General features: G+C 43.7%; 1 protein-coding gene across 1 annotated transcript in view; it reads left to right on the forward strand.

Annotated features, from left to right (window-relative positions):
• Positions 1-25,184, forward strand: part of ABCA4 (ATP binding cassette subfamily A member 4) — a 132,594-nt gene that overhangs the window by 19,775 nt on the left and 87,635 nt on the right. The window contains exons 6-10 of the mRNA XM_045547502.1: positions 1,697-1,894; positions 19,510-19,599; positions 22,872-23,112; positions 24,105-24,244; positions 24,865-24,981. Coding sequence (XP_045403458.1) covers positions 1,697-1,894; positions 19,510-19,599; positions 22,872-23,112; positions 24,105-24,244; positions 24,865-24,981 — 786 coding nt within the window. The remainder of the gene's footprint in view (positions 1-1,696; positions 1,895-19,509; positions 19,600-22,871; positions 23,113-24,104; positions 24,245-24,864; positions 24,982-25,184) is intronic.

A 25,184-nucleotide genomic window follows, 5' to 3' on the forward strand; every position in this document is an offset into this window, starting at 1 on the left:
ACTTACCACTACTTCAATGCCTGCATTTCCAGCTAGCTGATGAGCTCCCTGGAGGGCAGGGAGCTTGCCTGATTCATCTTTGTGTCCCTAGTCACTGTCCAAGTCCCTGCAGAATAGGAAGTCAGTGAGTGGGTGCTGAATACATGAGTGACTGAGGGAACAAGCCAGGGGCTTCCGTGGTGTCCCAGCTTCCCCCACTAGCCACTGTGTAGCTTTCTCAAGTCACCTGGCCCCTCCACCACACCTCTCCTCTGGAATATGAGGGGCTTGGGCAAAATGGGCCAGTTGATTCCCTTCACCTCAAAATGTTTTAGACTCTGGGATTAGAGATGAGGGTGCGTTTTTGCCTGGGATAAGAAGTGAGGTATGGACAAAATGGAAAGGCTCTGTTGGAACATGCACCTGGTTATAGGTCCCTGAAATTGAAGTGTCCACATCAAACCATGGTCAGCTGTGACCTGTGCCTCGTGTGGGGCCCAGGCTTCCATGTGTGGTCTGGATAGTTTCCATGCAGAGGATAGAGAGCCTGGGCCTGTTCGCTCTCCAGCCCAGGCAGCTGTGTAATTGGAATCATGGGGAGACTGTGGTGCCCAGGGAGCCCCATGACTCTGCTCATGGCATGATACTCATGGTACTCAGGGTCTTGTCCACTGCTGGGCATCAGGACTCCAGGATGCCAGTCACTGTGCTGGGTATCCAAGGGTCCCTGGCCAGGGCTGCCGGCCCTCCCTTCCCACCCTAACCTCCAGAGGCCATGGTGGGGGTGGTGCCTCAAGAGCCACTGCCCGTGAGCTCCCTAAGAGCAGTAGGATGTAGGCTACCCAGGGCTTAGGGTCTCCTGATAAAATACATACAGAATACCTAGTTACATGTGAATTTTAGATAAACAACAAATAATTTTTAGCACAAATTTGTCCTATTTGGACCCTATTTGGGACATATTTGTACTAAAAATTATTCATTGTTTATCTAAAATTCACGTGTAACTGGGCATCTGGTATTTTTATTTGGAAATCTGTTGAGAGAGGAGAGAAAGAGTTGTCATCACTACAAATGCGTTTTAGCAACTCCTCCACCTCGGCTTCAGGGAGAAGGTCTTGAAGGCACTTTAGCAACGTGCGCTAAGAAGAGATCTCTCAAATTTTAAATAGCTCTCTGGAAAAGTGAGGCTTGGGGAGTGTGTCAGTTTCCTATTGCTGCTATAACAAATTACCACAAACTTAGTGGCTTAAAACTACACAAATTTATTATCTTACGGTTCCAGAGATCAGAAGTCTGAAAGTCAGGTGTCAGTAGGGTTGCATTCCTTCCTGGGGATTCGGGGCGTGGGGGGTGTCTAGAGGAAAATCCATTTTCCTGCCTTTTCCAGCCTCTAGAGACTGTCCACACTCCTTGGCTAGTGGCCCCTGTCCATCTCCAGGGCTCTTGCGGGCCTAGCAAGTCTTTCTCATGTTACATTACTCTGCCATTGTTTCTTCTGCCTCCGTCTTCCACATTTAAAGGATCCTTGTGGTTACATTGGGCTCACTCAAAATATCCAAAATAATCTCCTTATTTTAAAATCAGTTCATTAGCAACCTTAATCCCATCTGCAATCTTTATCCCCAGTGCCATGTGATATGATATATTCACAGGTTCTGTGGGTTAGGACGTGGACATCTCTTTCCCTACCAGTGTTGCCCTCTCCTCCCTGCAGTTTGCTCATGGAGTGCCAGACCTGGCGCTGAAGGACATTGCCTGCAGTGAGGCCCTCTTGGAGCGCTTCATCATCTTCAGCCAGCGACGTGGGGCACAGACAGTGTACCATGCCATGTGCCCCCTCTCCCAGGGCACCCTACAGTGGATAGAAGATGCCCTGTATGCCAACGTGGACTTCTTCAAGCTCTTCCACGTGGTAAGAGAGGGGTTTAGCTGCTCGCTCGTTGGCAGGTGGTCCCTGGGGCAGCTGGGCCTCATGAGTTGACCTTGGGGAGGGTGTGAGCCTGGTGTTCAGGACAATCTTTGACAAAGCTCCTGGCTCCTGGAGCTCAAGAAATCTTGACTGATAGTATTTCTAGAACAGTGGTCTAGGGACCTGAAAATCGCTATTAGGTTCACTATTCGCTCTGTGGTTGTCGCATGTTTGTGTCCACTCCAAACGTGGAATAAGCCCTCTTCAACTCCTCTGCCAGTGTGGTGAAGGAAGGAGGCCTGGCTTGACTCCCTGCCCTCCCATTTCCTAGCTGGGTGATTGTTAGCAAGATGTTTAACCTTTCCTGGGCCCATTACTCATCTATACAACAAATATAATACTTTATAGAATGGTAGGAAAAGATATGGGAAAAAATATATGCCAAGCACTTAATAAGTTTCAGTAAGTGAGGGCTGAGTGCTCCTTCCTCTGGGACTGGTCTCAGACTCAAAGGTTACTGCTTTTAGATAGAAAAAATGACAGAGAAAGTTTCATAGTCTCAAAATTTGGAAATCCCTGATCTAGCTAAACCCTAAACTCAGACAGACTGCTTGGGACCCGATAGTATCTCCTCCTTTGCTGGAAGGATAAAGTAAGAAGGAATTATATAAGGGTGTGTAGAGGGGAGATTCTCAAAGTGCACAGTACATGCAACTCGTCAGAGAAGTTGTAAAAGGTGCAGGTTGTAAATTCCTGCCCCAGAGACTCTATCAGGAACCGGGGCTGGGCCCAGGTGATTCTGATGAGGGTCATTGTAGGCCACACTTTCAAAAACATTCAAAATTGTAACCTTCAAAGAAGGTAACATATATAGTATTTCTTGCACTGAATTGTGTTCTTTATACTGCCTACATTTTAATTTCTGGAACTGTGTTGTAAGGAATGTCAGTCACTAAGAACTTGATTGAGAAATTTGAATTTTGCCCTTTTTTGTGGACATTCTCTCAAATCCCAGAAAACCGACTCTCAGCTTGTCTGAAAAAGCAAGCTGAAGGCTTTTAAAAATGAAACAAAATAAAGCCAGACCCCACAGTTCCTGGCAGGGTTCACACTTTATCCCTTTCAAAGTGTGACTTTTCCTTGGAAAGTTAGTCTGTAATTTTCCCAGCCCCCATCAGGGTGGGCCGCCAACGTGGGCAAGAGGCATCGGGACCTAGGGATGCCACCATCACTGAGAGCCCAGGACCCCAGACAAGGTGTCTCAGCTCCCCGTGCTGCAGGGAGAATAAAAAGCCATGTGGTCCAAAGGTCGCTATCCAAAATTTCAAAAGGAACCCTATTTTAGACACACTCCTTGGTTTGCTTTCAGAATTGAACAGGAGAGTGAGTAAGGCGACAAAGATTCCTTACTCTGAGCAGCTGAAGCACGGCTAGGAGGCCAGTGCCTGTGCTTGCAGAGCCGTGGAGGCCTGTCAGGGACACCAGGGCCTGCACACCCTGCACAATGGGCAGAATGAACCATGTCTGTACCTAGGCTTTGCCGGCAGGGCCCAGGCTACCTGGGCACCCAGGATTGTGCAATCCTCTTGTCACTATGATGCGAGCAGGGTCTTCTTTCTCTTCTTGAAGCACCATGGCCACTGGTATAGGTAAATTTACTTTCTGGTACATGACTGTCAATTCTGGAGGATGGTCCTGGATATAGCAGGATAAACGGGCACCTGGGCAAAACTTCCCATTAGTGACTGGACCCCAAACTCAGGCCACTGGCTTCAGAATGTTTATTTATTAGACAATAAAGACCAGAAAGTCTTTCCTTCTGCCTTACACACTGGCTTGGCAAGTGCTAGAGTTCAGAAACCATGGGCTGACTGACCGTTCGCCCTTGCTAACCTCAGATGGGTCCCGGGTGCTCGTCTGCTGCCTCTGTGTGTGTGTCCAGGCACTCAACCTGCATCGTGCACCTGCGAGAGGCCAGGCGCTGTGCCGAGGCCAAGGCTCCAGCCTTGAACCCTCCACCCCCGCTGCACTCACGGTTAGACCAGAGACAAGCAGACAGGCCATTTCATAGCAATGCAGCGTGGCGAGGCCAACACCAGCAACATTTGTCCCCTACAGCAGGGGTTCCCAGGCTTGGCTGCACATTGGATCACCTGGGGAGCTTTTAGAAACTACACATGCCTGGCCCCCACCCCCAGAGTTCTGAGTCCATGGGCCTGGGGCTGGACTTCACTATTTTTAAAAGCTTCCCAGAATGTTCCAGTGTCTTGCCAGGGTTGAGAATCCCTGACCTAGGACATAGGAGTTTGGTTTATAATTCCAATTTCTGTAGATGAAACAATAACAGTACCCCAAATGCCTCTGAGGCTTCAAAGAACTGTGATTTGATCCCCTAAGACCAGGGTCTTGTGGAGATGCATCCTCCTTCCTGTGTGTGTGACAAAGCTGATGAGCTGCAGAGCCTCAGTGGCCCCAGAGACCACCTGGGGGGGAAGCCCCAGCGGAGACAGGCCCAGTGAGCTTCCAAGAACTACGCTCACTTCCATCTCTGTGGCAAACGACCCAACCGAAGCAGGACACATGGGCCCCAAGCAAGGAAGACAAACACCCTGTCTAATCTTTGGGTGCCCTTGAAATGTCCTTTTACAAATGGATTATGTCTAAAAAAGATTCACTAATAAAGAAACCTAAAAGAAATTGCAGGCATTAAGATGGGGCTTTGCATTTATTGCTCCTGTACCCATCGTATTAGCAGTTTTAGATAAACCAAGCCTGCAGCGGTCACGGAAAGGCTCAGGGAAGACCGTCTACCCCCCTGAGTGGAGCCTTGGCTGGGCAGAGGCTGCTCCGAGGCTGGGGAAGGGGCCCCTCTGGGATGTGGCTGTTATTGCAGCTGGTTGGCCGGCAGCCACGCTGAGCTTCAGTGCCGGAATGCTGCGCCTTCTGTTCTGGGCTGTTTCTCATACGCACGTAAGCCAGTATATAAATAAGGTTTTACTAAATACCAAATCAGTTCTCATTAACAAATAAAGAGGGAAAATCTCAGTAAACCACTGTGATGTCACCTGCCCCTGTGGTGTAAGGAGCTGGGGGCGTGGGTGCAACCTCTGAGACTGGGAACCTGCAGAGCCCAGAGAATCGGAGAGGGGGATGTGAGGTTAGCACCAACTGAGACCAGCTGTGTTTTTCCTCGGTTCCTTGGAGATCAGAAGTGAGTGTTGTCATCCTCAAATAATCCACATGCAGAACCCGCGGCCTCACCCCATCCCACCTATCCCCACACGTACACCCACGCACGCTCACACTCATTTGCACGCCATCGCACATGCTTACTTGCAAGTGCGCACACACACAAATCAGTGACCTCAGTGGGCTGAGAAGGAAACAAGAAGCCAGGTGATTGGATTTTCTCCAGTGGAATTTAGCTCCTCTTGGTTTCGCCTCGGTTGAGACAGCTTGAGAAGCTTGTCTTCGCCTGTAGCCTTTTCAGGTTTAACACCCCCAGCTTGAAACCCAGAAGCTCAGCCCTGGGCCCAAGGTATCATTAGTGCCAACACCATCTGAAATGTTTTGCACCTCATAAAAAATGGCGTGTCAGTTTCGGGTGAGGGGTTGGGAGGTTTCCCATCTGATTTGGCCCAAGGCATGCATGCCCCTCCTGCCTCTCTTCCTCCTCCCCCCTCCCCCTCTCCCCTCTGCGATCCTTCCTGTTTTCTCTCCAACTCTGGTGCACAGCTTTGAAATCTTGCTGAGAAGCAAATCTGTCCCTTCTGCTTTGAATGTTTATTTGTGGAAGTTCGGCAGGGGAACTGAGGGCGGGTGCCAAGACCTGCCATACTGCTGGGAAATCTGAGTTTCCCTCCCTTCCCCCTTCCCAGAGGATGTTGATAGAGGAAATTTGGCCTCCCCAGCATTTTGGCTCACAGTTTTCCCCTTTGCGAATGCTTCCAGTGTGGCATGATTCAGCTTTCTTTCCTTTCCCTTAACTACTACTCCGTTGAGGTTTTTACTTTCCTGACTTCATTTTACCCATGTCTGACTGCGGGGCGCTGAACATTGAGTTCCAGGGAAGGAAAGACCCAGTCCTGGGGTCCTGACTCCATGTTCCTATCAGTGTCCTGCAACGTCAACGTCGTCGTTCTTGGCTCTGCTTCCTGAATTCCTGAGTCGCTGGGGATATGTGTGGGTGGACTGTCCCTGCCCAGTGACAGCCAGCCATGGTTCTCACTCTCTGGGGTCATTCATTGCAGTTTGTTGAATTTCACCTCTGTGTTTCAATTTACGGATGGATATTGCCGTGTTAAAAGTCTCTGGGAAAGCCCCCACATCTCCAGGATCTTACAATGAGGTCCCATTAATAACTTCATGATTTCCTCTCTCTTCCCATTTCTAACTGTTGGACTGTCAACTTTCTCCCTGTTCTGCGTGAGGGTTTTGGGAGGGGAGATGATGCCTGAGTGCCAGCAGCACCTGACAGCAGCAGAGCTGTTGGGAGGAAGCAAAACTGAAGTCAGAAAATAGGTTTTTTGGATTTTTTGAAAATTTTTAAGCCACAGCAAGGATATTTGACATACAGCATTAGTATTTGTTCTGCCTCCATCTATAAAAATCTGTGCCTATTACAATCAAAATGTCCCCTGGATTTCAATAAAGAAGAAATAAATAAATAGAAGAGCGACCCTTTCATATACCTTAGGCCTGCTGGCCTGATTTATCATTTGCCTGCCTTGATTTCCTTTAGGCTCCAGACATGCAGTATGGACAGAACAGATCAGATGTTGTTTTTATGGATTTAAAAAGAAAGAAATACTGAGAGTTCAAAACTTAAGTCACACAGGACACAAGCAGGCCCCTGGGAAGGCTGCTAGTTAGGATAATGGGTCCTGAGGTCCTGGCCTTTATTCAGTAAACACAGACTGAGCACCTACAACGTGCACCAATGTGTTAGGCATCAGGTTCTCTCCAGAGTAAATTGGTTTTAAGAAGGATTTTGGCTTCTAATATTTTTCATCTCTACAGAAAGTAGCCCTTAGCCTTTTTATGGATTAGGATTACCTTTGAGAATCTGACTACAGTGTTAACCTTTTCTCTAGAGAAATGCAATTTTGCACAGACACATGGGGGCGGGAGCAGGGGGCAGCCCATGGAGCCACTGAAGCCAGATGCCAGGTTAAGAGCTTTTGCATTAAAATTTCTTTTTACCTGCCACTAAAATGCATCCTTTTCTAAAAGTTCTCGATATAGCCACAGATTCTTCCTCAACTCTCTTTATGAAGTAATCAGCATCTCCCCATGTGTGGACCCAATGGTGAGAGGACTAGAAGCCTGGGCAGCCCCAGGGGCACACAGGCGTCTCCTGGTGCTCAAGAGACTGGGTCCTGGCTCTGCATGGGCACCTAAATCAAGCTAAGAGGACCCGTCCTACATATCTCATGGAATTGTAGTAAAACTCCCATTAGAGAAGAGATGGAAAAATGCTTTGAAACAAAAAGCATTTCACTCTTACCAGAGCAAGAACACAACCGCTTTTCCAGGGCCCCTTTGCTCCCCCACACCCTGCTTCCTTAGACCCCTCAGACTAGGAAGAGGGCTGACTCAAAGAGTGATCTTTTGACTGCCCCTAGATTCCAAGCTCAGTTTTGCTTTCATTAACCACAGATACTGGGACAGAGAGAAAAAGGCCTAGTTTCTGTTCAGCCAGAGAGTCCCATAACTTGTCTGTTCACATACCCCAGAGCCTACCCTCTAGCTCAGACGCTCAGCTCCCTCCAGTCCTGGGAGACAGCACGTCTCTGTGACCTCCCGGTAGAGACAGTTTGGCATGTCCCCCCACCCCCACCCAGGGATTGAGTCTGAATTCTCCACTCATGACGCATTTCCTAGCACACGGGGTGTCCCCTCCTGGTTGCCCCCTCACCACTGAAGCTGGCTTCCTCTCTTTTCATCTGATGCTTAACAACTGTCAGGTTGCAACAAACATGCTTCAAATCCACATTCTCCCAGTTGCCTAGCAACAACTTCCCTCCGGGATAAATGTGGGTTTCCTGTAGCTCAGCCCAGGACTGAGCACAGTGGCGGGCACTGTCTGTCCACCACTTCCACTGCTTTTCACCTCTGCTCCAAGTGCTTTCAAGACTGCAGCTCATCCCTCACTTCCAAACCTTCTACTGGCTTCCAGAAACCTATCTTCCTCATAAAGACACGTTTAACCTACTTACCTTTGTGTTAGGTATATCCGCAACTTAGAAATTAACACTGCTTTCGGATTGTCCTCTTTGAATCACAGAAAGTAAAACAAACAAAAAATGCAGCTCATAAAACATTTCATGTGCTGTGAAGTTTTGTGTGTTTCACAAGAAGAGTGGCATCTGTTTGATTAACCCATTGGATCCAAAGCATCAGCAAATACTATTCAAACAAGACTTTCTACGAGATGCTATGCTTTGTTCTGCCTTAAGAAAAAATATTACATAGTCCCAAAGGAGGGACATGTTTTTGATCCCTGAGAACCCAAATAGAGGCTTCTTAGAGCCAGAATCTTCTTGGCTGCTGGCTGGGACCTTGTATCAATTTCTTAAGTACAGGGCCAAAGCCCAGGGACCCCTCAGACCAACCTCGGTTGATAGAGACATACCCCATCCACAGCCCTATTTGTACATCCCGTCTTCCTTAAGAGGTCTAATCAGACCTTGAACTTGGGCTGGCTGCGCTAAGCCCAGCTGTGACATCAAAGGGTTATTTGTTACTTAGGAAATTAAGACAACTTGTTTGGCATAGGAAGCAGTGTGTGTGTGTGTGTGTGTGTGTGACACAGAGAGAGAGAGAGATATGATACTTGCCATTTTGGTCTGTGACCTTTTTTCCAGAAATGTTTTCACATTTCCATTCAAATAAACTTACAGTGTTCCTCAGGTCCTTTTGGCATGAACAATTCATGTGAATTTGAATAGATAATGAGGGAGGGAACCAAAGGAAGAGGAGACCCTTGGGAAAGTTATTTTATAATTTATGGCAATGTCAGTCAGACAAGTGTGAGCAGGTACATGCGGAGGGCTCCATAGGGGCCAGGCACTGCTCAGAGATGCAAGTGGTATTGAAAACGGAGGTGTGAGCTGTCAGGGAATTGCAGCTCTACTGCCAGGCACATTGCTGGAGCTTAGTGAATATTTCATTAATGAATGTTATTAATTTATTAACAAGACTGAAAAAGAAAGTGTTAACCAGACACAAAAATACATCTCAAACTGTTGTTTCTCCTGTTGCCTCTCCCCCAAATTCCTGATGTGTTCTTATCTGGCTATCTTTCTAGTCACTCTCACCTGCTGACCCTCCTCACGTGCCTCTCTCCACCTGGAATTCCTGGCCCTCCCCTTCAGTCCACAGACACTGCCCTCACCCTTGCAATCATCAGCTTTTCTCCCCACAAACATCTGCTCAACTGTCACCTTCCCTGTCCCCAGGTGGAACTGACTGCTCCCTCCCTGTAAGTCACTATTATGCCAAACAGAGATGTCTGTCATGGAACCCAAAACCACAACAGACTCTGTTTCTTTTCTACTAGATTATAGTTTATTTGCTCATTAATTATTAAACACATACTATTGAACACCCACTGTGTACCATGCCCTGAAGAGATAAACATAAAATCAAGCGTATCCTTATGCTTAATGATTTTACAGTCTAGTGGAGAGACAGATATATTAAAAAAAAATACTAGCAAACCAAAATAAAAGTGATAAATCAATGCACAAAGAATTATAAGAGCAGCTAGGAGGGGCACCTAGGCTATGGGGAAGGAGGGCAGGAAGAGCATCGTGATGAGGGAAGAAGGTTTTCTGGAGAGGGTGAGGTAGTTTCAACACGTTGACTCCAGCCAGCAGGGGTGGCGTGAAGGTGCGGTGGCACAGCGTGGGTAGGTTGTTTTATCCATTAGTCTCCAAAGTGATAGACATAGTGTCTGAGGGCCACAAGCTTTGCAGAAGCCTACAAGAATATTTGAGACATGACGTTTAAAAATTGGGGGCTCTAAAATACAAAGAAAAAGCCTTAGAATTTTAATTAATAAATATTAAATTGAATGTTTAAGGAAGATAATGTTATTCAACTTCTTTGCTAAATTTAGTACACAGGTCCCAGAATAGCATCATTTTGTTCAACATGGTTTTGTTATAACATTGATGAGAAAAAAACTATCAATTCCTGGCCAGGACCACAGTTTGTGTAGAGTTTTCCCCTTATCTATGTGGGTTTTCTCTGGGTGCTCTGATTCCCTCCCACATCCCAAAGACGTGCACATTAGGTGAATCAGTGTGTCTACGTGAGGACAATGTGAGCGAGTGTAGGTGTGCAACTGAGTGTGCGGTGAGTGGTGTCCTGTCTGGGGTGGTTCCTGCCTTAAGCCCTGAGCTGCTAGGTAGGCTCTAGCCACCCACAACCCTGAACTGGAATAGTTGAGTAAATAATTATCTCACTTGTTTATGTTATTCTTTCTTAAATGCATGTATAGCTCACATTTATTTCACTGTTTAATATTCGAAGTGTTTTGGTCTCTATTTTGGAAATTGGTGATGTTTTTGTGACCAAAAATATGCTGTAGAACTTAACTCGTTTATATCAATTAGCCTATGGTATAATTGGTTTTGTTTTACATAGTTTTGCTTAAAGTCTCAGTTTCCAAGAACCTATCAACAGCATTAAGTGACTGTATTCATAAAATGTGAAATTCAAAACCCAGGTTACAGTTTAGGTTTTCTCACTTTTAAAACATTCTTAAGTATTCACAATGATTGCTGAGAAATCATACCAGATCATTCATTAAATGAGCTACTCAAAGCCAAATAGTTTCAAAAGTAAAATTAAGGGCCTTAAAAATGTGTATCTGTATAGACATGGACATATATAAAGGTATGAATGCAGACGTAGGTGCTTTCCACTGTATTCATCTGATGTGGGGTGGCGTCTCAAATCAGAGTGTGCTAGAGCCTATGGAGGTAAAAAAGGGGATGGAGGGAAGATGTCCACTTACGCAACACACAGCCATGGACCATCTCCAGCTCACAGTCAAGCGAGAAAGGCAGACAACAAACTCAGAAAAAAGAAGACACGATTAAAGGTAATAGGAACTTATGACTGATACACCTGGCATCAAGCCTGTGTGGACACATAAGTGTGATAATTTCTTAGTTTCTGTGCTTCTGAGCTCCTAACTCCTCTCAGGTGCCTCCCCATAATCTAGGACTTTGTTCTTTTTGATCTGCACAACTTCTTTGGATTCCAGTTCTTGATCCCAGCTTGCTTCCAAACAGCCCTTCAGATGGCCCTTGGCTACCCTCTCTGCAATCTGAGGGCTCATACCCAGCACCAGTTCCTAAATCTATAATGCGATGAGAATGGGATGAGAACCCGTGATAACTCTCAGGCAGAAGGTGGTGCCACCAAATGAAGAAGGGCACACAGGAACAGAAGCTGGTTTCGGGGAAGATAATGTGATCCGTTTAGGGCATGTTGCATCCTGGCAAATGTTCAACAGACAGCTGGATCTGTAAGTCTGAAGCTCTGGGGAGAAGTATGGGTTGGAGGCACAGATTTAGAAGTCATCACCAGAAAGGTAGTAAATTAAATGATAAAGGGAATAAGACTACCCAGGCAGAGTGTGCAGACTGAGAGGAGCGATGAAAGTTAGAGGCAGAGTAGCTGAAGGGAAAGGTGGGGAAGTAACAAAGCAACCCAGGCAAAAGCAGCATCACAGACGGCAAGGTAGGAAAAGGAGATGATCAGAAGTGTCCAGAAAAGCAGAGAGATGTGAAAAGACAAGAATCAAAAATGTCCATTAGGAGTAAAAACCAGGAAGAAATTGAGGGGATTCTAGTTGCAGCATCTTAGTAGGATGGCAAATGTGGAAGACAGGGAGGTGTTGGTGAGGAAGTAAAATCACTGAATATGGACTGTGCCTCCAAGACGTATGACAATGAAGGGTGAAGGAGAGAAGTTAGACTGTAGCTACAGAGGGACAAGGGATCAGCAGTAGATTCTCTCTTCCCTGCATGAGAATCTTGTGCACATATATGTACTACATGATAATAGCGATGGGAAGGCTGAGGATATCTCAGGGAGATTTTTGAAGGTAAACTCCATGAAGGGAGGACTTTGTTTCATTCACTGCTGTGTCCCCAACACCTGGCACATAGCAGACCTCAGTACAGATTTGTCAAATGTGTGATTATAACATTGAGAAACTGCAATTGTCTGTGAGTAACAAAAGACAGAAAAACAGTGAGTTTCATTTTCCTCCCCAAGCAAAGTCAATATTCCAGGCAGGGGGAGGTGAAGAGAAGAAGGCCCTCCTTCAAAAGATCATTTCCAGAAGCCTCACCCTATGACTTCTGCTGATATCTTTCTGGTCAGAATTGTGTCACATGACCAGACCATATATAAGGCATGTAATTTTTCAGCCAGGCATAATCACGTTTAGCAAAATTGGGTAGATAAACATCAAGTTTAGTCACAGTGACAGAGCCTAGTCACTCAGTGCTAGGCAGTGCCTATGGAATGGATCAGTGAGTGCTTTATTCTTGTGGTCTTTCTTATGCTTCATGTTATTGATTTACTAGGACTCTTAGGCAACAAGGTGACAAAAATGCTGGAAGGGGTTGCTATGGTCTGAATGTTGTCTGAAAACTCATATGTTGAAATCCTCATCCCCAAGGTGATGGTATTAGGAGCTGGGCCTTTGGGAGGTTATTAGGTCATGACTGGGATCAGTGCCCTTATGAAAGAGACCCCAGAGAGCTAGCTTGCTTCTTCTGCCATGTGAAGACACAGCAAGAAGGTGCCATCTGTGAATGAGGAAATGGGCCCTCACCATATGCCAAACCTGCCATGGCCTTGATGTTGGATTTCCGAGCCTCCAGAACTGTGAGAAATAAGTTTCTGTTGTTTATAAACTATACAGTTTATGTGTAGCTATAACACAGTTACAGTGGCCAGAATGGACTAAGAGAGTACTGATCTCATATTCTTGGAGTGAACCTCATAGGGAAAGAAAAATACCATCTGGGATGGGCTGTTCTACAAGCCCTGTCATATAAGCTGATGTGGTTGAACTAAAAACTATGGTCAAAATGTGGAGGCCTGTGGAATCGTCAACCAGGGAAAAGATGCAAAAATAAAGTTAAAATCATAGTGCTTCTGGAAGAATACACACCAAATTGTTAATAGGAATTACCCTTGGATAGAGGGATGGGGCAGATTGCAGGTAGAGCTTTACCCTGTATTTAATATAAGTACACAATTATTACTTTTTTTATCTTAAAAAAAAGAAAGCCTAGGTGTTCTATATCTGATGCAGAACTACTAGGGCAATAAAATTGAATGAGTACAGATTTTCCTGAAGTCATTAATTTACCACTTCATTATATCCACTTCAATATGGGGGAATTTTACTTCAAGATGAAAAGATCTGTTCAGGAATTCTATTTCTTCCAGATACAGCCTAGGGAGGCTGTGTGTTTCTAAAAATTAGTCCACTTCCTCCACATTTTCAAGTTTATGTGCATAGAGGTTTTTATAGTATTGATAGATGATATTTTATATTTCCATGGTATTAGTTGTAATTTCTTATTTTTCATTCTTGATTGAGCTTATTAGGGTACTTTCTTTTCTGCTTCTCGTAATCTAGCAAGAGGCCTGTAAATTTTGTTTATTTTTTCAAAGAACCAACTTTTTGTTTTCTTAATCTTCCATATATTTTTTATTATCAATTTCATTTAGTTCTACTCTGATCTTTGTTATTTCTTCTCTTTTGCTGGGTTTGGGGTGGGTTTGCTTATCCTTTTTCAGTTCTTTGAGATGATTCATTAGATTGTTGATTTGTGATCTTTCTGTTTTTTGGATGTAGGCATTTATGGATATAAATTTTCCTCTCAGGACTGCTTTAGCTGTGTCCCACAGATTTTGATAACTTGTGCCTGCTTTATTGTTTAGTTCAAAAATCTTTTGAATTCCATCTTAATTTCCTCCTTAACCCAATAATTATTCATCAGAATGTTATTTAGTTTCCATGACTTTGTGTAGAGATGAGCTTCTGTTGGGGTTGATTTCTAACTTTATTCCACTCTGGTCTGGAAAGATGCATGGTATAATTTCTATTTTTTTAAAATTTGTTGAGACCAGTTTCAAGTACCAAAATTGAAGCAACAATAAAAAACCTTCCTAAAAAGAAAAGTCCCCCAGATCAGATGGTTTCACACCTGAATTTTACCAGACCTACAAAGAACTGCTGCCTATCCTGCAGAAATTATTCCACATCAAGAAGGAAGGAATCCTCTCGAACACGTTTTATGAGGCCAACGTCGCCCTGATACCAAAACCAGGAAAGGATGCAACAACAACAAAAAAAACTATAGACCAATATCCCTTATGAATATAGATGCAAAAATTCTCAACAAAATCCTAGCAAACCAAATTCAGGTGCTTATCAACAAATAATCCATCACGACCAAGTGGACTTCATCCCAGAGATGCAGGAATGGTTCAACATATGTAAATCAATAAATGTAATTCAACACATAAATAGAAGTAAAAATAAAGACCATATGATCCTCTCAATAGAGGCAGAAAAAGCATTCGACAAAATTCAGCACCCTTTTATAAGAACGCTTAACAAAATAAGCATAGATGGGACTTACCTAACAATGATAAAAGCCATATATGACAAAACCACAGCCAGCATCATACCAAATGGGGAAAAATCGAAAGCATTGCCCTTTAGAACTGGAACCGTACAAGGTTGCCCTCTGTCACCACTTCTATTCAACCTAGTTCTGGAAGTCCTAGCCAGAGCAATCAGACAAGAGAAGGAAATCAAGGGCATCCAAATGGGGGCAGAAGAGGTCAAACTATCACTCTTTGCTGATGATATGATCTTATATCTAGAAAACCCCAAAGATTCTGCCATGAGACTATTGGAATTGATAAACAAATTCAGCAAAGTCTCAGGTTACAAAATCAATGTACAGAAATCAGTAGCATTCCTATATGCCAACCACAGTCAAACTGAGAACCAAATCAATGACTCAATATCCTTCACAATAGCAACAAAGAAAATAAAATATCTAGGAATATATTTAACCAAGAAGGTGAAAGACCTCTACAGGGAGAACTATGGAACACTGAGGAAGGAAATAGCAGAGGAAGTAAACAGGTAGAAAACCGTACCGTGCTTATGGGTCAGCAGAATCAACATTGTTAAAATGTCTATACTACCCAAAGTGATCTACAGATTCAATGTAATCCCTATTAAAATACCAACATCATTTTTTGCAGATCTAGAAAAAATAATTCTATGCTTTGTATGAAACCAGAGAAGACCCCATATAGCAAAAGCAATCTTAAGCAGAAAGAACAAATTGGGAGGCATCAATTTATCAGACTTCAAGCTATACTATAAGGCTGTGGTAACTACAATAGCGTGGTACTGTCATAAGAACAGAGACATAGACCAATGGAACAGAACTGAGAACCCAGATATAAAACCATCCTCATATAGCCATCTAATTTTTGACAAAGCAGACAAAAGCATACACTGGGGAAAAAAATCCTTATTCAATAAATGGTGCTAGGAAAATTGGATAGACACATGTAGGAGACTGAAACAGGATCTGCACCTCTCACCTCTCACAAAAATCAACTCACAGTGGATAACAGACTTAAACCTAAGGCATGAAACTATAAGAATTCTAGAAGAAAATGTTGGAAAAACTCTTACAGACATTGGCCTAAGGAAAGAATTTGTGAAGAAGACCCCCAAAGGCAATCACAGCAACAACAAAAATAAATAAATGGGACCTGGTCAAATTAAAAAGCTTCTGCACAGCCAAGGAAACTATCATGAGAGCAAACAGATAACCTACAGAATGACAGAAAATATTCACATGCTACACATCTGATAAAGGGCTGATAACTAGAATCTATATAGAACTCAGGAAAATCAGCAAGAAAAAATCAAACAACCCCATTAAAAAGTGGGCAAAGGACATGAACAGAAATTTTTCAAAAGAAGACAGACTAATGGCCAACAAACGTATGAAAAAAATGCTCAACATCTCTAATCATCAGGAAATGCAAATCAAAACCACAGTGAGATATCACTTAACTCCAGTGAGAATGGCTTTTATCAAAAAGTCCCAAAACAATAAACGTTGCCATATAGGAATGCTACTGATTTCTGTACATTGAGATAGGAACACTCATACACTGCTGGTGGGACTGTAAACTAGTACAACCTCTGTGGAAAGTAATATGGAGATACCTCAAAGAGCTACAAGTAGAACTACCATTTGATCCAGCATCCCATTACTGGGCATCTATCCAAAGGAACAAAAGATGTTCTATAGAAAAGACATCTGCACTAGAATATTTATAGCAGCACAATTCACAATTGCAAAGATGTGGTAACAACCCAAGTGCCCATCAATACATGAATGGATTAATAAAATGTAGTGTATGTATACCATGGAGTTCTACTCAGCCACAAAAAGCAATGGTGATCTAGCACCTCTTGTATTATCCTGGATAGAGCTGGAGCCCATTCTACTAAGTGAAGTATCACAAGAATGGAAAAACAAGCACCACACATGTACTCACCAACTAATCAACACTTAAGTGCACATATAGTAGTAACATTCATCAGGTGTCCAGCGGGTGGGAGGGGAAAAGAGGGGATGGGTATAGTCACATCTAATGGGTGCGGTGCGCACCATCTGGGGGATGGACATGCTTGAAGCTCTGACTTCGGTGGGGCAAAGGCAATATATGTAACTTAAACATTCGTACCCCCGTAATATGCTGAAATAAAAAAATTAAAATAAAAAAAAATAAAAAGAAAAAAAGATGAAAAGATCAAAATTTATTTACTCTTTTTAGAAAAGACAACTTAAAAGCAGACTTGTTATGCAGAGCCTTCTTTAATTGGACATTGATGAGTGTATCATAGCCTCTAAGGCAACCTTCATGCCACCTCCCAGCTCGTGGAGTTTATGATTCACAAATATTTCTTGAGCAACTACAGAAGATGCAATGGATAAGAAGTGTGGGTTCAGCTGGATAAATGGGCCTGGAAAAAGTGAAAAAAAAAAGTGTGGGCAATACGAAGATAAAAAGATAGAGTCCGTGTCCTTAATGAATATACCATTTATGGAGTATCAGGTATATAAACAATTATAATCAATCTGCTTATTGCTCTAATAAGAGCATTTACTCATTCATCAAATACTGAGTGTCCACCCTATGCCCAGCACGCAGATATGGTCTCTGTCCACATGGGGCTGAGAGTCTAACAAAAGAGACAGATGACAAGTAAACAACAGAATAATTCCTAATGATGAGGAAGGCACGGAAGGAAATAGGGTTCCTTAAGAGAGCGTAACAGGGAAAGAGCAAGCAAGAGTCATAGAAAACGAGCATCTGGGTCTCCCTGGGGGACAACCATCTTTCACATAGGTGGTTGTGTTAGGAACAAGACTTGAGGGATGAATAGAAGTTTGCCAGGCAGAGAAGGGTGGGGTGGAGGGAGAGCAGAGCCAGGGGGCATGAGAGAGACAGGTGTGTGAGGGAGGTAGAAAGAGGCCCGCGTGGTGGAGGAGATGCAGAAGGCTAGAGAGGGAGCCATGCGCCAGCGCAGGGGAGGCCATGTGTGTCCAGCCCTGTACTGACCTTCTCTGGAGACAGCAGGGAGCCAGGGAAGATGTTTGAGCAGGGGAAGTGGCATGACTGGACTGGCCTGTTGGGCAACTCAGGCCACAGTGAGGGGCCCATTGAAAGGCAGGGGCATGTAGGCAAGGGGACCTGCCAGAAGGCTATTCGGATGAAATATTCCTGGAGAGAAGTGAACAAAGGCAATCCTAGTGGAGAAGAAAAACAAACACTAGGGAGAGTATTTCTTAGTATTCATTCATTCAACAATTTATTTTTGTGCACACACACAAACTTTTTTGTTATTAAAACTTTTTATTATAGAAATGAGTATAAAGGTAGAGTGAATAATATCATGAACTCCCAGCTTCAACTATTATCAGTATCTGGCTATACTTGTTTGATCTGTTCTCCATACTTTTTTCTAAAGTTTATTGAAGCAAATGACAGACAACCTATCATTTCACCTTACATACTTCCCTATGGATCTCTAACACCTGAGAACTTCGTTTTAACAAAATCACAATGCTGTGATCAAACCCAACAAAAGTAGCTATAATTCCTTAACGCTACCTAATACCCAGTCTCTGTCCACTTCCCCCCAGTTGTTACAGCGGGTTTCCTCAGATGAAAATCAAAATCTACACACAGCATCTTATTGGTATGTGTCTTGGGTCTCTTTTCATCTCTAGTAATCTCAGCGAGGTGGTCAGGAGGAGAGCCAGCAGGACTCGGTGGTGACTTGCCCTGGGCACACATGTTCACCTGCTTGCTTCCTCCCTTCCCGCCCACTCTGCTCAGTCCCACCCCTCTATGGGAAAAACAGGAAGTGCAGTGCTTTGCCGGTGCACGTGGAAGTTATTTCCAAGAAGTCTGAAAAGAAGTCCTGGCAAGACTGATGCCTAGGCCTAGACACTTCACAGTGGGGTGGTTTCAATAGTAGTTTCGCTGATCTTTCCGCTGGAAAGTTTTCCCCGTCTGCTTTGCATCTCTCACACATAACAAAGCCTTTCCTTGGCCATTTAGGACAACCACACTGGCACGTAGAGAGCCGAGGCTTGTTGTCCAAACAGAGCTTATTAAAATACAGATGCCCAGGACTCACTCTAAACCTACTAAAGAGGGACACTGGAGTTTGAAAACCACTGTCTTAAAGCTTAGAACTCAGTCCTTAAAGACTCTTATAAGATCAGTGATTCAATCAGCTTTGAAACATGAAGAATGAAGTTAAGCAGGAGTTGAACTTGGTTTCCAGAAAGCAAAGTGTTCACATCTGGCTCTGGGGGTGGAGGCAGCAAACTTGTGGGCTTCCACATTCCCTGCCTAGGTGGAAAATGCATGAACGATTTTGAGCTGCCCATGGGCTGGGGTTATCAGAACAATGCTGTCAGTTGGAGAATCTACAAGGAAACTTCTCTCTGACTCCTGCCAGCTGCAACTTTAAAACAAAGGTGATGCAGCTGGCTGAATCGTTCATGAGAGAGTAGTGTGGAACAGAAGACGAGACACGAACAGTCCAAAAATGACACAAAAGGAAGAAGACATGAATAAGGACGAGGAAGCTCGGCAATGACTACAAAGCTCTGAGGTCAACAGACGGGCACTCGGGGCACGCAGCCTTCCTTCACGCTCTGGCGGCTGTGCTGTTTTCCTTCCTCCAGGAGTCTAGTTCGGTGCCACTAAACCAGCAGTCAGAATCACTTTGGCATATTTAATGTAACCATGAATTTATTTGTGATTGACAAACCTTTGATTTTTCTCAATTAGATAATTTTGTTTCTGAAAGCAACCCCACAGAAAAGACCCCACGATCAGAAAAAGAAGGGAGGGGATGTTTTCAAGCATACAGGAGATCAGCTAGTGTCTGTCTATATATATAACCACAAACATATATGTATATTTTAAATACTTTTTCCTATCAATTTCAGCTTCCCACACTCCTGGACAGCAGTTCTCAAGGTATTAATCTGAGATCCTGGGGAAGAATATTATCTGATATGTTGCCAAGAATTCAAGAGGTGAGCAGTCTGATGTACTTATTATAATTTCGTTATGTCTTTCCACTATTTACCATGCTTATTATGTCAAATAATTTAATTGTACCTCAAACCTGTTCAAGGAGAAACACATTTGACTTTTCCATGTAGCGATTCCAAAGCACCTGTTCATATCCTAAATTATCTGTGCTCCTGGGCAGGAGGCAAGAAGAAAGAGAACCGCCCTTCTGATTTCACACCAAGGAAGAAATGCTACTTGCAGTAAGTGACTAACCTGGTGTGGCACGAATACCAGAGGACTTGCAGTTGAATCTAAGTCCTTGAGGGGTCCATTATTGTATTATGGTCTTAAAATCTACATAAACATATACCGCTAGTAATAACAGCATACACCTTTAGTGCTTACAGGCACCATTCTAAGTGCTTTAACTACATTGACTCATTTCCTCATAAGGAAAATAATTGACTTTTTGTGTTGTTTTGTAAAAGACGTGCTCACTTTAATTAACATCTGGTTGCATAAGTCTTTTGCCATATAGAAATTGATTCTTCCACTCAATAGATGAGAGGTGCTGGGCATATAATGTTGAACAGGTAGATCTGGTCACTCCCCAGTGGGAAAGAGAGAGGTTAGAAAAGCAATTCTCTTCAAGTGTGATGAGTATTATGAATGGGAGGCAAGAGGTGAAACGTAATTTTCCCCAAGCTCTTTTCCCCTTCAGTATTCCCAGCTGACTTGGGTTCAACCGTCCCAGGAAACTTCATGGTTGGAATCTGTCTTTATAAAACTGATCTAAACTTTGGCAGAGTATGCACAGTGCTGTGCCCGAAAGTTAAAGAAGGGCCCGTTGTACTGGCGACCACCTGCTGCAGTGGGAGTCTCTGTTTAACATTCTTTCTTCATAGCATTTAAAAAATTCATATCAGTATAATAGGGTTGAAGTTGACAGAGAATGCAAAAAAATCTCCAAAGCATATCAACACTCTTAGTTCTGAGTGGGAGTTCCAGGTTTCTTGCCTGACTAGATAGCAAGTCTAATCATTTGTGAACTAGGTTGAAGCAGATGGCCCAGTTTATATTAATTGATATTAGATCATTTGACCCTGGAACACCCCCCTTCATCTCCGAGTGCTTTGACTAAATGAGCAACATAATAATGGTAATAACCCCTTACAAGACTGTCATAAGACTCACTGTTGTTGAAGCAATTTGAGATTCTGACTTTTTTATTGAAGTGTAGACTGTGATTATAGGCATGACTCATTGTGTAGATTCTACCTGGCGCTCGTCAGTTTCAGAGGGCAAGTGTTGGCATGTGGACAAAGAGAGGGATGACAGGTAAACATCGCTTACCGCAGTGGGAGAACTGTTTTCGGTCTCACCTGATTGAATCCTAATGGTTTTATAAATTCTCAAGTGATTTTGAAAGTGAGTAATAAGGTGTGTTGGGGAATAAAAGCAGTATTATTTTTATTTTGCATTTTCCCCTAAAGCAAAGCCAAATGGCATTATAGGAGCCAAGAGGCTGGCAACTCCAGCAGCCCTCACCTCTGTTCTCGGCATTACAGATCTACCTTGAAAGGACGAGGCCAGTGAGTGGCGTGGGTACCCACATGGACAGGACAAGGCCACCAGCCTCTTCTTAGTTGGCACAGAACTTAAAGCATGTTTTTCCAAGAATGGAGACCTCATCTGTTCTATATTTGCTAGAATTTTAAAACACACACACACAGGGAAACCATAAACCACACATTTCAGGGAAATGGCAGAATTCACATTTGGTAAAATTAAGCTAATAAGAAGATAATTTTGGATCGAATGGTAGGTCTACTTGAATCTGTTTAAGGTATCTCCATAATGCTTTCCACAGGGGTTGCACTAGTTTGCAGTCCCACCAGCAGTGTATGAGTGTTCCTGTCTCTCCCCATCCACGCCAACATGTGTTGTTTTGGGATTTTTTGATAAAGGCCATTCTCACCGGAGTTAAGTGGTATCTCATTGTGGTTTTGATTTGCATTTCCCTGATGATTAGGGATGTTGAGCATTTTTTCATATGTTTGTTAGCCATTCTTATATCTTCTTTTGAAAAATTTCTATTCATGTCATTTGCCCACTTTTTGATAGGGTTGTTTGATTTTTTCTTGCTGATTTTCCTGAGTTCTAAATAGATTCTTGTTATCAGTCTTTTATCTGATGTGTAGTATAAAAAGTCATTCTATAACAAAGACACCTGTACCCGAATGTTTATAGCAGCACAATTCATAATCGCAAAGATGTGGAAACAACCCAAGTGCCCATCAATCCACAAATGGATTAGTAAATTGTGGTATATGTATACCATGGAGTATTACTCAGCTATAAGAAATAACGGTGATACGACATCTCTTTGGTTCTCCTGAAGAGAGTTGGAACTCATTATGTTAAGTGAAGTATCCAAAGAATGGAAAAACAAGCATCACATGTACTCACCAGAAAATTGGTTTCCCTGATCATCACCTAAATGCACATCGGGGAAGGATACCAATTGGATATCAGATTGAGACGGGGGGTGGGGGGAGGGGAATGGGTGTATGCCTACATGATGAGTGCGTTGCGCACTGTCTGGGGAATGGTCATGCTTGAAGGTGCTGACTCGGGGAGGTGGGGGGTGGGGGGAGGGGATGGAGGTATGACTACATGGTGAGTGCCAGGCACACTGTCTGGAGAATGAACATGCTTGAGGCTCTGACTCAGGGGGATGGGTGGGACACAGACAATGTATATAACCTGAGCTTTCGTACCCCCATGAAGAGCTGAAATGAAAAAAAAAAAAGAAGATAATTTTCCAAATATAAGAAACTAAATTCTAAACTATTTGGCCAAAGAAATGTATTTTGACCGTTCTTTTCTAGAACAGAGCCATTCCCCTTTCATTTCCCAATTTTTTTCCAGTATCCCCCATCTTGGTGGGATCACAGAACTGGTTTGCAGTAAAATATTCTGCATTTCCCTGAGGACACATTCCCAAGGAAATCCAATAAAGGGAACTAGAAGAGCAGCGATATGAGAATGCTTTGGGGTTGACTCTTTAATTTTGTTTAAGGCTCATCCTAGTTTCTGAGTAGATGGCAATAGGTTTTGTTTTTTGTTTTTCACAGCTGGATTAACGATTGCTGAGAACATGACTGTTTTCTTTTAAATGTTGAGGTCAAACGTATATGTGGAAGCCTCCCTAACCTTTGGAGCTTTGTCTTCACAGTAGATTATGATTCTTGACTTCCTTAAAATCACCTGATATGTTTGCCTTGCTTAGTTTATCCACCGGTCGAGTGTTCAAGACTTGCTGTGGGCTACCAGACCCCTCATGCAGAATGGTGGCTCAGAAACCTTTATTCAGCTGATGGGCATCCTGTCGGACCTCTTCTGTGGGTACCCAGAGGGAGGTGGCTCTCGGGTGTTCTCCTTCAACTGGTATGAAGACAATAACTACAAGGCCTTCCTGGGGATTGACGCCACAAGGAAGGATCCTATCTATTCTTATGACAAAAGAACAAGTAAGTTTTCTGAATCTCACATGCAAATTGGCCTGTGATGTTGGTTAAGCTGATGGTTTAACACTTCTAGGTGAAACCAACCTTGGTCTTATTGAGTGGCCTGGGCAAAGAACTTTCTCCCAGAAAGTCCATTTCCCCTTGTAGAAACAGGGCAGTGCTCATAAAGAATTCTGGACATGAGCCATAGAAAGAACTGAGGCCTACTTGGAAGCGGAACAGAGAGGACATTTCCCACTGATGTAATTGAACTAGGGTTAAGTCGTAGAGGAAGAGAAGCATGATAAATGAGGAAGCAACCCAGAGTTGCAGGCAAAACTCAGGTCAGAAAGGCCCTGGTAAGTAAACACAGAGGTGGGATGTTTTTACAAAAACAGTGCAGTGAAAACCTGTGTGTGTGATACTGAATTACGTTCCAAATGGCAAGGCCCTGTCGGGTAATTTTCCCTACCTTTCACTATTTTGGGGGGCTCCTGTGGGGTAAAGGAGGATGGGATGGGGAAGAAATGCAACTGGGTGACCCTCTAGTTAAAAACTGAAAAGAGACAACGTGGGACACACCAAAAGTAGTTGGGCCCTAAGATAGCTATGCACAACAAAGAAGTTAAGCAGCTAATTGAAGGGAAGTTATTGAGGCTCAAACTGAGATTCCAGGGGGAGCCTTGTTTGGCCTCTCTGTCCCTTTCATCTGAGAATAGCCTCTGTTCCTTGCAGTAATCACAAGCAGGCTTCTCAGCCTCCTTCTAAAGCAGAATAAGCCACAGGGCAAGCCTTGTCCTTTGTTTCTCCGATGAGGCCATTATCGAGAGGCACTGTGGCATTTTGTTACTAATGATGAGATTGTTATTGGTGGGGTACAGCCTATTAATTTAGGTTATTCGTCAAATCCTCCAGCATGGAGTTGAACAAGACATGTGATGTGGATACACTAATGACTATGTTTAGTTATGGGCAACAGGGAGTTTCTATAAAATCTGTCCCTTCTTTCCTGGCAGCGTCCTTTTGTAACGCGTTGATCCAGAGCCTGGAGTCAAACCCTTTAACCAAAATAGCCTGGAGGGCAGCAAAGCCTTTGTTGATGGGAAAAATCCTCTTCACTCCTGATTCCCCTGCAGCCCGAAGGATACTGAAGAATGTAAGATCCCAGCTGGTCTTGCCCCTTGGACCTTGGACCTCCCAGAAGAATGCTTGTGTGTGTGCATGTGTATTTTTTAATGTGCCCTCCTGGCAGCAAGTCTCATGTTGTTTTTGCTAAGTGGACTCTCGGGTTTCCTCCCCCATCCGCAGTCATCATTGGAATGCTTTGCTCCAGTGCCCCTGCCTGGGGCCTCCCTCTCCATTGCAGCCGACAGTGAGGTTTTCTTTCCCACTGCTTGAGTTATATCCCTAATGGAAGGGTTCACAATTCTCTGAATCCTGGCTACTGGGAACAGACAAAGATAGGGAGGGAGGGAGGAAGAGTATTTGCTCATAGGGCGTTCAAATCTAGCTTCAATGAGGTTCTGAGACAATAACATCATCAATATTACATGTACTCTGAGATGCTAAGAAACTAGGTTTTGTCCATCCAGGAGGTTGGGAAATGGCAGACTGTTCTGGGAAATGTCAGTGAGACTGAGAAAATAAAAACACTTCCTTGAAAAGCTTTTCCCTAACATTAAGGGTCCGGGGCAGGAAAGATACAACCAAAGGTTCTCTCTCACTTCTTTCTCTCTGTTCTTGTCTCTCTCTCTCTCTCTCTCTCTCTGGTTTTAGGCCAACTCAACTTTTGAAGAACTGGAGCGTGTTAGGAAGTTGCTCAAAGCCTGGGAAGAAGTGGGGCCCCAGATCTGGTACTTCTTTGACAAGAGCACACAGATGACCATGATCAGAGTACGAATGGGTTAGAGGATAGATGGGGAGAGGAGGGGAGGAAAAGGGCCGGGAGAGTTCCATTTGTTTCCTTTTCCCACGAAAAAGCTAATCACCACTGGAGTTAGATAAAAATACAACAAACAGAGCCCAAAGGTCTTGGTTCCAGAAGCTGTCACCAAGTGGAAGCACTAACTTTGGATCAAAAATATGTTTCTTGAATT

This window comes from Lemur catta, chromosome 3 (genome assembly GCF_020740605.2).
Source record: "Lemur catta isolate mLemCat1 chromosome 3, mLemCat1.pri, whole genome shotgun sequence".
Lineage (NCBI taxonomy): Eukaryota > Metazoa > Chordata > Mammalia > Primates > Lemuridae > Lemur > Lemur catta.